Source organism: Ceratosolen solmsi, unplaced genomic scaffold (assembly GCF_000503995.2).
Source record: "Ceratosolen solmsi marchali unplaced genomic scaffold, CerSol_1.0 scaffold43, whole genome shotgun sequence".
NCBI classification, from domain to species: domain Eukaryota; kingdom Metazoa; phylum Arthropoda; class Insecta; order Hymenoptera; family Agaonidae; genus Ceratosolen; species Ceratosolen solmsi.
Genome location: NW_011948431.1, coordinates 2,093,550 through 2,107,966, shown reverse-complemented (window position 1 = coordinate 2,107,966; position 14,417 = coordinate 2,093,550). Strand labels below are relative to the sequence as shown.

The window sequence follows — 14,417 nt, the reverse complement described above, 5'->3', positions numbered from 1 at the left end:
TTCTCCCACAGTTGCGATATCTTCAACTTTTTTGCGCGGCCTTCGAGCTTAGATTCGATGGCTAAGTTTGAATTGAGACGATGTCGCGAAAAGTTTTTGCGATCCCGTATCGCTCTCTACCTTTCCTCGTAATTACATAGGAATTCGAGTTAAGGGCTACAGTTTTGTATATGGCCCTTTGCAATTTTATCATTTAATCGCTAGTCCATGTTTTTGGAAGTGGTAATCTTATTGGATCGATAAAATGAACGAAGCCATTTAAATTTATCGATATGTAAAGGAAATAAAGCGGAGAATTAAATAAAAGGGGAAAGAAAAATGTTTTACTTTTATCTTCGGGTATGGAAAAATTTTGTATAATTTTTTTAATAGATATTTGTTATTATTAGATCAACAATTTAACGGGAAGTAAAGAACATTGTAACGCCAATGAATCCCTCTCCTTCAAACTTTACTACTTGTCTACGTCATTTTTTATAATTATTTTATATGTTTTATAATTATTAATTTCGAGATATTCCGAGGCAATTGATTGTCAATAATTCTCCAATAATATTTATGTTAATGCGTATTACGGCATGTCGCCCATGTTCCGATGACCTATTGAAATTCAATGCCAAGGCGTAGCCGCCGATCGTTGATTCGAATTAAAATTTCCATTGATTTACATGATCATTATTGCTTGTTTTGTCTCGTTTCAGGCGAATACTGCGAGGAAGTCGATTATTGTGCGTCATCGCCGTGCCGCAACGACGCGCAATGCAAATCATTGTCGAATAGTTACCAGTGTACTTGCGCCCAGGGCTTCACAGGACCAAACTGCTTCGAGGATATCAACGAATGCGAAAAGAACCCGTGCCACTTTGGCTCGTGTCTCAACACCCACGGATCGTACAAGTGAGTAGAGACAATCGCACGAGCGATAAATTTTGATAATCATTAGGTACGATTGAGTTGAAAGGCGAGATTGATCGAGATGGAAGGAACCGCTTCGACTCTGACGGTTCATTCGTAAATTTCAGTGGCGCTTGACGCGTCGATGATAACATTATCCATATGCGATACCATGCCTCCATCCCCGGAGGCTGGAAAATCGTCGTCAAAGGCGTACGAGCCGAGCGCCATCCCACTAGTCGCAAACAAATTTGTAGCGGAGAGTCGCTCGGTTGCCGCATCCTCGCAAATACCTTTTGTATTGTATCGCCGTGATTTATCTCGCGCAACACATCATTCGCGTTTTTTGAAGAAACGCAGCGTATGTAAATCACCGGCTCCTAGAAAAATGTCAGTCCCGTAGGGTCGCGCGCGGTCGCGATCCTCAACGGCGACCTACGGGTAGCTTAGGTATCGAGGGGGCGATGACAGCGGCGACGTCTCGGCACTGACCTCCAGACCCGGCCGCGGACACCCGGAAGACCCGACGTCCCTACGCGTTTCCTCTTGACAATGCGACACACGGCATATGAATCAATTGATCGATGGAAGATTGGCAGGGAAAGTCGGGCATGCGATCGCGTTCGCCTGCTGTTACGTCACACCGACATCACTTTTATGTGGCGATTCGTACCTAAGGGCACCTCCAGCTTCTCCACGGATCGTCGATGCTCGCTATTCGCGGATACGCCACTTTTACCGCAATTCGGACTATTGCTCGGGGCAAGAAGGGCTGCTGGCTTATATCTTATAGCAGCCGGATAATATCTTTCCGAGCTAATTGACAGACGTTGGTCCAGTGGCTATTGATTGCTTCCGCCCGGACCTCCAGCACATTAGCGTATTAAATGCGTGTTTAGAAAACGTTGATGCGTTTACAGAAAAGGAGAAAAGGAGAAAAGGAGAAAAGGAGTAGACGCCGAGAATGGCATCGTTGTTTATAAAAGTCGAATAACCGTAATATTTGTAATAATGGCTGGGAACTTTAACAATTTGCGTTTCCGCTCATTTCGGCCGTGTTAAGTTTGAATTTTCGGTCGTGCGATACTCTCGTGCATTTTTAATTTTATCATTCCGGCGATTTATTAATGATATTAAATACCAGGATTAGTTCGCGGATTGATCGATTGATTGATCGATCCTTCATAGAAAATACGAGAATAACATGTCTGTAATAATTTAACCTTTCGTTTCTGGTCGGAGGGAAAATAATTCGCTATTTTGCGCGTATTTTTGAGCTTTTAAAGGCGTGATTTACGTATGATACGAGAAAGCCACGAAGCATCAGAAAAAAATAAATAAATTGGTAATTCAATAAATTACTTAGCTGGCGAAATGGTTACGCTGTACGAAATATTTAATAATATACGTCTCCAAAATTGTTATAATTAATCGCTGATATCATAATTAGCGATTATGTGGAATTAATACGCCTCACCTAACCTCATAAATTATTTATTATAGTAGAAATATAATTCGAATAATATTATTTCAATTAATATCTATTTTTGTGAATATTCACTTAAAAAGAGCCTCGTTGAAATATTTTATTAGTGAATAAATTACAGATTGATTGTTTTGATATGCCTAATTCACCAATTCGTACATTTATGGATTGCTTAATTCTTAAAAAAAAAAAAACATTACTGACTCTACGAATATTATATTTGTTTTTTAAATAATAATAATATGTTCCCTTAATGCGTAACGACTATTATACATAAACAAAGACTATGAAATTCTAATATTATTACAATATTTATGTAGTGAAATTTTGTGCATATTTGAGCGTAGATACAACGAATTCTAAGGTTTTTTTTTTTATAATTACTAATAAGTTTTTTTTTTTTTTTTTCTTGTAATCCAATACACATATGCATCGATATTGCCATACTAAACGAGGACACGGTGAAATAATTATATTTATTATAAATGATGATATCTTATTACTTGCCTATTAAAAATTTATAAATTGCCGTGATTACCATCCAATCCATAGTAAATTTATTCATTAAAAATTAAAAAATTTTCTCATCCGTAGCTTAATACGAAGCTATATGTTTCCGTCTTTATCGAGCGTTGGACCATATACCATCATATTTCGTATTCCCTCCGAACTGTCGATTTTTCCTGAACACTCGATTCCCTCGCGTACATTGTTTTTTATTCCATTCTGTGCAGAATTTTAATACGTTTCTTATTTATATTCGAGCGCGCTCGCCTCCATTTCCCTACGAAAGTACTTTCTCAAAACTCCGTAATAGGGAGTCGGACAATCTTTTTCTAAATCATGATGGTACATTGGCTCAGCGACCTCCCGTTATTCAACATAAATTATTTTGAAAATTTATTAAGAAAGCATATTACGAGGATATTTATAAAATATACCAAACGTTGGTTACGACTCGACCATCTTGGAAATGTCGGTAGCCCGAGCGTAGTTAAACTCGCTGTTATTTCGCTCTCATAATTCATCAGTTCGCACGAGGGAACCCCGATATTTCGGCGGACCCTTCGTCACGGAATCCCCCACGTCCGCACGCGCTTGTGGGGAGGGTTGCGCGCACAGTCAACAATAAGGATAGAAGCAAGCATCACCTCCGAAGGAGTGAGAGCGACGGAAGGGCGGGAGGGAGGGAGCAAGTGAAAGATTGCTGGAAAAAGGAGGCGAAGAGGGACGCGAGAGGAGGTGAAGAAGGCGAGAGAGAGAGAGAGAGAGAGAGAGAGAGAGATCGGTGGAACATATGGCATACAAAAACTGGTTTCGGCGGTGCTGGCGCGGCACGTCCGGGGGTTTGTCGGCGTACATAAATCCAGCGTTTCTCAAGATCGAGTCGAGATTAATCGAGCTGACTTGCGCGAGCGCAGATAATGTCGCCCGGTTTCCTACGTTTTATTGAATTATATATCGGACAGTCGTTGCACCGCCAATGCCCATGCATACCTCTGCGTATCCTCTCGTCGTCATCGTCGCGGTCGTCGTTGTCGTCGTCGTCGTTGTCGTCGTCGTCGTCGTCGTCGTCGTCTCTCTCTCTCTCTCTCTCTCTCTCTCTCTCTCTCTCTCTCTCCCACTCTTTATTCGTGAGCGCCATGCCTCGATCAGACTACGCGTGCGCGCGCTATTCATCAAATGACAATATTTCAATGCTAGGATGACCAAGAAACTCGGGAATCGCGCGGCAAGTGTCATCGGGGTGGAATACGACCAAGAAGTCACGCACACTTTTTTGCCGAACGAGGCGTTGAATTATTTTATGCGTCGAGGTTAAAGGAGGGCCGAAATTGCTTGAACTCGCTGCGCGAACCGAATCCGCGATTTCCTCGATAATGATACGTTGGAAAAAAAAGTGCAACGGCTTGGTGAGGATGAAAAAGGCTGACTCCGCAACATCCCTCATATAATTTAGTATAATACTTAACGCATTTAATTAACCTCTTAAAAAAGTGCCTAAATGTTATTTATGTTGTAATTATTCTCCATTAAAATTCCGCAGCTTTAATCATACTTTCTAATAATACTTTACAAGTTTACTATATTTTAATGCTTTAATTGATGAAATAAGTTATTTAAGTAATTGGATTATTTTTAAATAAAATCCCTTATAGTCATCGGCATTATATCGTTTGACTAGAAATTTCATATTCTCCAATTGTTGCTAATGATTGATTAAATTTTCAATTCGAAAATAAAAATCTCCGGTATCAGTTGCCATTGGAGCAGCGTACTTTAAACGACATACACGTGTTGAAAAAAAGCGCTGTACGTACAATGCGATATTTATACGGACAATTTTAATTATCGGAGGACAAGACCATAACGAGAGTATAAAGGGAAAATAAATCGTTGAATAGAAGGAGAGAGAAAAATATTATAAACCCTTGGATAAATCGGTCGGTTGTTTATTTACCCGCATCCTTCTGAGAGCCGCAAATAGCAGGAGAGAACCGCCCGTTCAGGGTGCCTATTGTATAGTCAAGCGTGAGGTAATGAGTTGCGCAAAAATCTTTTCTCCCTCTCTCTCTCTCCCTCTCTCTCTCTCTCTCTCTCTCTCTCTCTCTCTCTCTCTCTCTCTGTGTCTGTCTCAATAAAGACTTCAGGGTTCTAAGTGCAGCGTAGTGGCGATGCGTTGCCGATCCTCGCGACGTCATTAAATCGCCGGCGCTCGTGCGATCTTCTTGGGCACCGGCAGAACACTTCGTCTTTCACGCGAGATACACCGAGCCGAGAGAGTTGGGCTTCGTTAGGTGTCCCCGCGATGTCGGCCTTCGATGTACAATCAACCACCCCATGCAAACTTGTTAGTCTCGCCGCTGCAATTATTCGCGTGTTTATCATTGGAACAGATATGTCCGCGACAATCGCCTGATGGATAACCGCGAAAAAAATTGTGTCGAACGAGTATTTCGTGACGAAGGATATTAAAAAGCTTTTTTATTTATTAAGCAAGATGTAATTAGATGATAAAATTGTATGCTCTGGTGGAAATACTCGCGGCTGCATGTTGTTTAACGTAGAAGATGAATGGAAGAATAAAGGAGATAAGATAAAGGCGCATTGTAAACGCTTTATTGGTAAAAATATGTCTGTGGGCTCAAATTACAAAAATCGTTGCAATATCATATTAATTTATATTTCTCATTCGTTATTAGCTAACGGATGAATTGAAAATGTTATACTAACTCAACTCAATAATCATAATATTGTTATATTCCGATTGGAAGTACATGTTTGAGAATCGAAGCATTTAAATGCCGTGCCAATGAAAGATTACGCGATAAAGCAAACAATATTCGCGTTTCTTTACACATCACGTTATCTTAACACCATAAAGTTTTCAATTAAAATTGTAATGCATTATCCAAATTGAAGATCGGACAGAAAAATTCACTTGTTACATTACAAAGTATGTTGTGCAATGTGCAAATGCATGCATAAACAAGGGAAGATAGATAGATCAAGTGTTAGATTAATGAGTCACGGCTTGATTGGCACATAATCCCGACAGCCTCGGTATCAAGCGTCACCCTCCCCCACCTCCGCCCCTACACGCCCCACATCCCTCGCCCCTTCGCCCACATCTTTTGCTATCATTCAAACGCGCACGCACACGCACACACACGCGCGCGCGCGCGCGCACTCTCTCTCTCTCTCTCTCTCTCTCTCTCTCTCTCTCTCTCTCCGCGTCCCTCTAGCATAACATAAAGTATTTTTCGAACTCGCGGAAGAGAACGAACAACGGAAGAATTTAATAAGGGAGAAGCTTGGTGCTCGTTCTCATCCCATGTGATTTATGAAATAATTCCATCGTCGTGCAATTTAATTGAGTAACTCTCCTCTTCTGTCTTATCTGTCCCTGTGATTTTTTTCCTCCTCCCCCGGTGTGTGAGAAGGCGAGAGGGAGGGAAGATGTTTCTTGGATCTTGATAGAGTGCGTATTGGCCTGCACGGTAATTTTCAGCAAACCAGGTGAGGTTGTTGCTGTTACTGAAAAAAAAAGAAGGAAAAAGATAGAAAAAAAAAACAGCAAAAGGAAGGGCAGAACCGAAAATGGCATTTGTTTTTAGGACTTAACGTTAATTTATTTTCGCATCGTTGACGCGACTTAGCATTATTATAAGTTACACTTGCATACTCTTGGAAGGTAGCTAATACCAATAATAAATAGCCAAGAGAATATAATAATGATTCTTTTGTTTATTATGTTTTTTTTTTTGTCTAAAATACTGTATCCTGTTAATGCATTCGTTAAAATTAGCACATTTCATTCAAATATTAAGTTGGCAAATGTATTATTCATTTGCTTGTCGAACAGTGTTTTGCCAATAGGCGCTCCATCAAGATAAGAGAGACTTTTAAATAAAAATTCTTGTGCATTGTAGCACATTGCATTACTAATATAGCGTGTATCCAATAGAAAATATATATATATATATAGTTTGTATAGCATTAATAGAATATAAGAAAATATATATACTAATAAAGCACCTACTTGAGGAGGAAGTGATAGTGTAACAAAAAAAAATCATATGAAAAACCTACGGCAGATGAAATTAGCAAATGAATTATTAGCCAAATCATGTTTTATTTCAAACCAAAAGGTATCCAAGCAATTATTGCAAATCTAGGATAAAGCGCAATAATACGGATAAGCGATTGGAGCGCAGTAACGGGAAGTTAACGTTATGGTTAAATAGTTACGGTTAAATAGTTATGGTTAGTAAAATACGTATAAGTATGATACAAATGATAGAGCGGTAAGATATATTTTTGTCGAAGCGAAGCTTTCAGTTTTCCCTGCGTTGTATTGAAAAATATTGGAAACCCGGTTGCAGACATGAATCTCTCGTACCTACAGTCTCGGCGTGCCAATAGATTCTTTGTTATTATCCTGAAGATCGTTACGATCTGGGCGTAAAGTGTCGGAGCAATAAAGGGAGGTGGTAAGCAAAGTTCGAACCCCGACCGTTTGTCTCTCTCTCTCTCTCTCTCTCTCTCTCTCTCTCTCTGTGTGTGCGCGCGCGCGTGTGCGTGTGCGTGTGTGTGTGGGAGAGAGAGAGAGAGAGAGAGAGAGAGAGAGAGAGAGAAATATAGATAGATAAAGCGAACGCAGGATAAAGGAACGGCAACGGAGGAGGCCCAGCGTCGATTTTTACGTAGGAGAAAGAAGGAAGGGAAGCTTGTGGGGGTCGAATTCTTAGGGGAGCCCTCGGAGTTAAAACTGCCAGCTGTTGCTTCGTTTTCGTGCGGACGTATGGAGCTGCTTGGCACAAGGTTCGAGCCGCCGATGCACCTGTGCGCGAATTTCGGGGGCCCGACTTGCCCAGCTTTCCCTCCCGCGGACGGATGGCCTCGACCTCGACTACGTAGCCAACGGGCTTCTCGGCTCTTTTTCAGCTCCCTCTTCCGCCTTGTAGGCACGACTTTGAACGACGCGGGCCACATTTCTTTTAAGCCCTTTAAAGGAACGCAACGAAAGCAGATTGATTTTCATTTACGGTTAGAAAACTGCGGCTTCGTCGCCATTATACATCGCTACGCCCTCGTCTATCGCTCTCGCGTCATTGGTCAACAATATCATATCAACCGACAGATAATTAAAATAGCCTAATGTTGAATTATTAGGAACCATGCGCGAAGCTTCGATATTTTATATTTCATAATTTTTTATTTGAGCGCCTATTGGCGAGAGAGAGAGAGAGAGAGAGAGAGAGAGAAAGAAAATTATTGATCGCTCTAATTGTTATTTAATATTAGATAGCTCTTATATAGACAAAATTTACTGTACAGAGATTTAATAATCTCATTACGTATAAAAAATATAAAAATTACCATAAAACTGTTATTCGACTGATCCACGTTTTTTTTTTTTTTTTTTTTTTTTTTGTCTTTTGGTTTTGTTTATTTCTTTTTCTTTATTTGTTTGTTTGTTTTTTTGTTTTTTTGTTTCTAACAATACTATTTATTCGTTACCTTACAATTTACTCGTGCTGTTTCATAATAATAATTAATTATTCCTTTACGCAGCTGTTAATTTTATCATTAATTCTGCAAGCATATAATAAAACAAACAATCGCTGCTAAGAAGGATTAAATGCCAATCACAGAAATTAAAAGGAGGATGTTCGTTTTGGCGATTATTGGACAGATTCTTAACTTATTATAGATTTTCAATTCCAATCGAATGTCAGCTCAAGTAGAGCTTGCTTATTTTTAGAAGTACAACGCTTGAATTATAATTGCGAGTTATAAGTGCATTAGGATTAAATCGCGATGAAAAAAGTAATGGAGGGAGAGGGCGAACCACCGAAACAATCTTTCCAGTGTACGCTCGGGCGCTCATTCATCAAGTCTCAGGCGCAACACCAGAATGGCGCAACTCCGTGGAACTTAAGTGCATTCATCACACAGGCCGTACACATATATCCATCGGGAGAAGCTCACTTTCTTTATACCTCTGTCTCTCGTGCGCACTCTCCATTTCATTTCCTTTCTCTCGCCTGCAATGATTTACGATCGCTTCCATACTGGTAACCCGCCTACCTCTCCCTAACCTCTCTTCTTCTGAATATTTGAATTTTTGTTCAATGTCACGTTCCCTCGTGAAGCACGTATGCCGAGCCTCTTTACACAAAGTTACGAGCTCACGAGAATGACGGGGTATCAACTATCAATGTTTGAACATCTTTCGCTTTCATAATAAGCCTGAGCTTTCCTTTTTATTCATAGCCCGGGGTCTTGTAGTTTATAGCTTTATCACGGAGATTATGCTCACATTTAAATGTATAATCAGCCCAGTGGCTTCATAAATCTCGATCTCAATAAGGTGAGGTTTTCCAACGACCAAGTTGACTTCATTTTCAGGCATCGCATGCCCCGTGTCAACGTTTCAATTATTTCAATCGAGTTTCCTTTTTTCAACAGGTTGCCTTATAAGAATTGAGTTTTTTTTAATTAGCTCGAGCTATGGCGTCGTAAGGGGTAATGGGGGGCGGGTGGAGCGGGACTTAACTCTTTCGTCTTGGACAATGTGGCTAGAAAATCATTATTAACTTTGGCCAGCTGTACGTTTGAAGCCAAAAGAAAGTTCCTTTAATTACATTATAATTGTACGTCCAGTATTGGATTCTTTTGTCTTTTTTCTTTTCTTGTTTTTTAAGCGCATATAAGTAATGATCGGGCCAGTTTAAATCAATATACTTTTCCGACCTTTAGAAATAAAATAATGAAAATGCTTACGAGTAGTGATGGAAATTTTTTTAAATTTAAATATCTAATGTGAGGCGTGAAATTGATTTTGAACATTTGTTCGGCATTATCCTTCAATGCCTTTAAGAAACATACACGAGAGAATTGATAAATCACGTGTACCCATAGAAATTCTTGTTAATACTATGATATTACACACAGATCTTTTTTAATTGTACGCGTAATCCATCAAATTGTGCATTCAAGCCACGCTGCAAAATACTAAATGTTTAAAAAAAAAAGAAGAAGAAAACCAACGGGTATGTCTTTCACACGTTACCAAATATTGTTATACGTCCTAGAGAATTTCACTCCATACATGTCTCGTTTTTACCTCGACGCTGTCGTATAGTTAAAGATTGCTCAAATTGGCTGGGCTAAGCTTTTACCTCCACTACGTGACTCCTTATTTATATAAAACAATAATTATTCATTCAATCTTGTTTCTAATAATAATTTTAATTGACCGTTGGCAAGTTGGCTCTTATACCTCATACATTAACTTTGTAAAGATATCAGAACACTCGTAACAATTATATCAATGTACTCCACCTATTCTTAATCAGCAAAAATAATATTTCAAAATAACGGTATGCATTTTTACGAGCTACGGGAATTTTTTTACCTATTGCGCTTTTTAATTCCACGTCGACAACGTTATTTCAATCTTATTTTCAATTATGTGATACGCATGCGCGCGCGAATGTGTTCTCCGCAGTGATATCCCATATCTAATTGCGATTTTGATAATAATTATTATTACTGGTTACTTTGATGGTAATTTGTATGAAAAAAATAAATAAATAAATAAATAAATAAAACATAAAATATTTCTTATCGAGCGATGCATAAATATGTAAGAAATTATAAATTATGTTATTCTATCGATCGATGAAAAAGCTAAGAGCCACGGTACGTGCCAATAGTATTCAATGCCATTTTTACAATTTGGCCAAACCCTTTTGCTCTCGCATTCGGCGATTTAAAGAAAATGAAAAAGCAACGATTAGCTAAGCGATGGAAGATACTGTTTTTGTTTTCCCTTCGTCACACGTCTGTCATATTGGAATACAAACTTGAATATCTAATGATTTTACGTGGACAGAGGCCGATGTACAAAAATCTTCCTTCCCATGACAAATGTCTTCCCCTACTTCCAATTGCGGTTGAAAAGGTGTTTTTTTTTTTTTTTTTTTTTCATAAAATATCCTTTCATTATTGTCTTAAATGGGTGGAAACAGCATTATACATTTCATGGAACAACGACATTTTAGTTATCAGCATTGCGAGTATTTTGCATTTTTTATCTACGCCATTCGACTAATTACAATTACACAATTGCACGTGAAAAACTCGAGTTAATTTTTGTATCGTCATTTTATTTGAAAAAAAAAAAAAAAAAAAAAAAAAAAAATTAAATAACGTGCATTTATAATCTGTATGATAAATTAATGCATTTTTGCCAATACTTCAAATCACCTATGTACTAATGGTGTAAATAGGCAAGAAAAATGCCGCATTTAATATATATAACTAAATAAAAAATACATGCAGATAAATATTTAATGTATTTAATCGATTTGTGTAACTAATAATTATAAATCAAAGTAATTTAATACGTTTGCGAGGCAAGCTTGCAAATATTTGCCACACTTTATAATCGCAAAACGTGGCTCTTTTTAGACTCCCAGCGACTCTCTAGTCTTACATTATATTTTTCCGCGGCATAGTTACGGAACGTACGACTCAAGTCATACCGAGGAACGTTAATCGATCGTTACACAGTCGAATGGGCGAGACTCTGATAATGGTATTTTGAAAAATCGTCGCAGCATTACTTACCCGAGAATATAATAGCGGTAAAAACAATTTTTAACCTAATTTAAGCGCTCAACGGGCAATAATCATTAGTTCGTAGTATCCCAACAACTTGTGTCAAGAGTTCGTCGCTCCCCGCTCGCTTCGAAAACCAACATAATTACGCTCAACGAGCATGATTTGCGCGCAGCTAGAAAATACAAAACCGTAGTTGGGTGAGAGAATGGTGGCGGTGCACGTGGCGCGACCAGAGAAGCTAAAAGCGATGTGGGACAGTCGGCTTGCTTACCGTGTGAGAAAGACATGAAAAGACGAAGCCGAGAGACAAAGAACACGTGTATTAAGCGTGTCTTAAGTGTATATGTCTTAAGGAGCGACCGAGATAGGTGAATGGTGGAAAGTGGAAGGCGAAGTTGGGGCGCCGGGGCAATGTTGGGGTGACCGCTACTAAAAAAAAAAAAAAAAAGCATGCGGCATTCGTGGGTAAACGAGCGGGCGAGCGAGGGAGCGAACGAGGCAGAGCGGGAAAGTCACGGGAAAACTCGCTACCGGAAAACGCGCTTGGGAAGGCACCACTGGCTAATTGAGAAGCTCGGTAAGGGACAATCGTGGGCAAGTGTCAGCAGTGCCAACGACTCGCGGATATCCCACTCGCGATCGGTCAACGACGGTTGCATGGGCGTCGGTCGATGCCGCGCTGAGGAGGTCGGAGGTCGCCGAGGTAGAGGCGACTCGAGTCGTCCGGCTCTGTTGAGAAGCGCGATCCGACGAGACAATGAGACGGAAAAGACGTCGCGCATGGGAGTATGGGAAAAGGAACGAGCGGGATCTCGGCCTTTTATTAGCTCGACATACAACTCGGCTTTATTTTCCTTACTTACACCGCGTTTTCGCCTAATGATACGCTCATTTTGTTTGCTTGGCTATTCATGCTCGAGGCCTGAAATTACCGCCTATCAATGTCTACCATTATTTTTCCGCCTCTCGGGGCTCGTACGCGTATTTGAATATGTCGCCGCGCATCCTGCCGCCGCGAACGCGCCTTGGAAGTTGGAGAGTGCGTTTGGTAGATGCGCATGAGCCGGCTAATTGCGCACGCGGAATGCAAATGCAGAGAAGCCGTCCGTATAAATAATTGGGCGCTAATAAAGCCGTACTAATCGGCAGAATCTGAAATTCGGGCGTCGAATATACCAATTTCGAAAGCAGCTCACACGCTCGCTTAGGCCAATTAAACGTTTTTCGTCCCATTAAAAGAATGTAATTCAATTTATATCGATTGGCCGAAACGCGCAAAGCACCGGTCGCTAAAAAGTGCCATAATCCCCGGGGGCAAAACAATTTCTCGGATAATGAAATAAGTATAATCGAGAGAATGAGGAGGAATCCTCGTGCGGTCGCGAGTGCGAGTCGAAAGGATTTTTATAGGAAAAAGAAGTATAAAGGAGGAAAGGAAGAACTCATTCTCCGGCAGCAGTCGTGGCGCGCGAGACGTGACTCGAATCCGTCGTTCGGAAATTTTTGGTCACCCTGCCGGATATGCGACAAATGCGCGCACGCACATGAGGGATTATGCGAGGATAGTCCCCACCCCCCTTCCCTCCGCACGCACGAACTCGCGCGCACACGCACAGAGAGAGAGAGAGAGAGAGAGAGAGAGAGAGAGAGAGAGAGAGAGATAGAGCCCACCCCACTCACCCAACTATACCCCACGCTCGCCCCTCCCCACGATCATCACTCACTCACGAAACGCCGATGCCTAGCCGCGAACACATCTATGCGCGAGGAATACGAAAAGTAGGCGCACTCTAAGACAGTCGGGACACGAGCGCTCGACCATCGGATAAAATCTTGATTTAATGCAGATTTATGCATATATTACGCATAAGCGCGCCTTGCTTTGTTTTTTCGTCGTGCTTTGACAGCCTTCCCTAACGGAATAACTTTCATTAGCGACATTAATGGCATTTCACATATTTATTTTGAAATTTTAATACCTCTCGCTTATATCAATATGCTCGTAGCGTGTGTCATGTCGTTCCTTCAATTCCCATAGAATTTGAAATAACTTGTCTCACAATAATGACAACAACAACAACAACAACAACAACAACAACAACAACAACAACAACGGCAGCAGCAGCAGCAGCAGCAGCAACAGCAACAGCAGAAGCAGTAGCTGCAGTAACTAGAATAATGGGCAACCGTTGTGTAGATTGTACGATTAGTTCAAGTTAATTTTTCAAAGAGTTAATTTTCGGTTTGAACAGGAATTGAAGCGATTATTATCGAGTGGCACATTGCGTTTAATTATTGCGCAACTCATATTGCGACATGTCGTTATGTCGATTTTCGGCTTATCGAATGGCTAAGCCTAACAACTCTACCTTACATTACATACTTTTATGGATTAGGAATTGAAAATACGAAATTTGCAGGAAACGAGTTTATTTCGCGAAACTCATTTAAATTCATTCCTATCCACGATATTTATGACACAAGTCGCATTATGAAATCACGTGTTTTGCGAGGATGACGTATTAATATTAACATAATCAATGCATAATAAAATAACGGTATAAATCATCTCGCTTTAGCGCCAAATTTATAAATATTCTTTTTTTCCAGCACCGAAGAATTTTTCATAAAGTTACGATATAAGACGCTTTAAGTGTGATTTTCGTGTGCTGCTGGCTTCGTTTATTTTTAAAAGCGGTGAATATGTCGACGTTGACGAATAAATTACCCAGGGTCTTTGCCAAATTCCATGAACTTTTTTTTCTTTTAATTTCAAATGAGTGTTTTCGAAGGATTTACGTACAGCGAGTTAAAATTTTGCTTTTCGATGTTGTAAATCACTGATTGAGTAAACAGTGAATGCCATTTTTTTTTTTTTTTTAAATTTCTTTGCTCCTCTTCC

The 14,417-nt window shown here is 40.0% G+C and overlaps 1 protein-coding gene across 1 annotated transcript in view; it reads left to right on the top strand.

Moving 5' to 3' along the window:
• N (neurogenic locus Notch protein) overlaps nucleotides 1-14,417 on the top strand; it is a 370,307-nt gene that overhangs the window by 181,550 nt on the left and 174,340 nt on the right. The window contains exon 4 of the mRNA XM_011502136.1: nucleotides 702-897. Within this exon, the coding sequence (XP_011500438.1) occupies nucleotides 702-897 (196 nt within the window). The remainder of the gene's footprint in view (nucleotides 1-701; nucleotides 898-14,417) is intronic.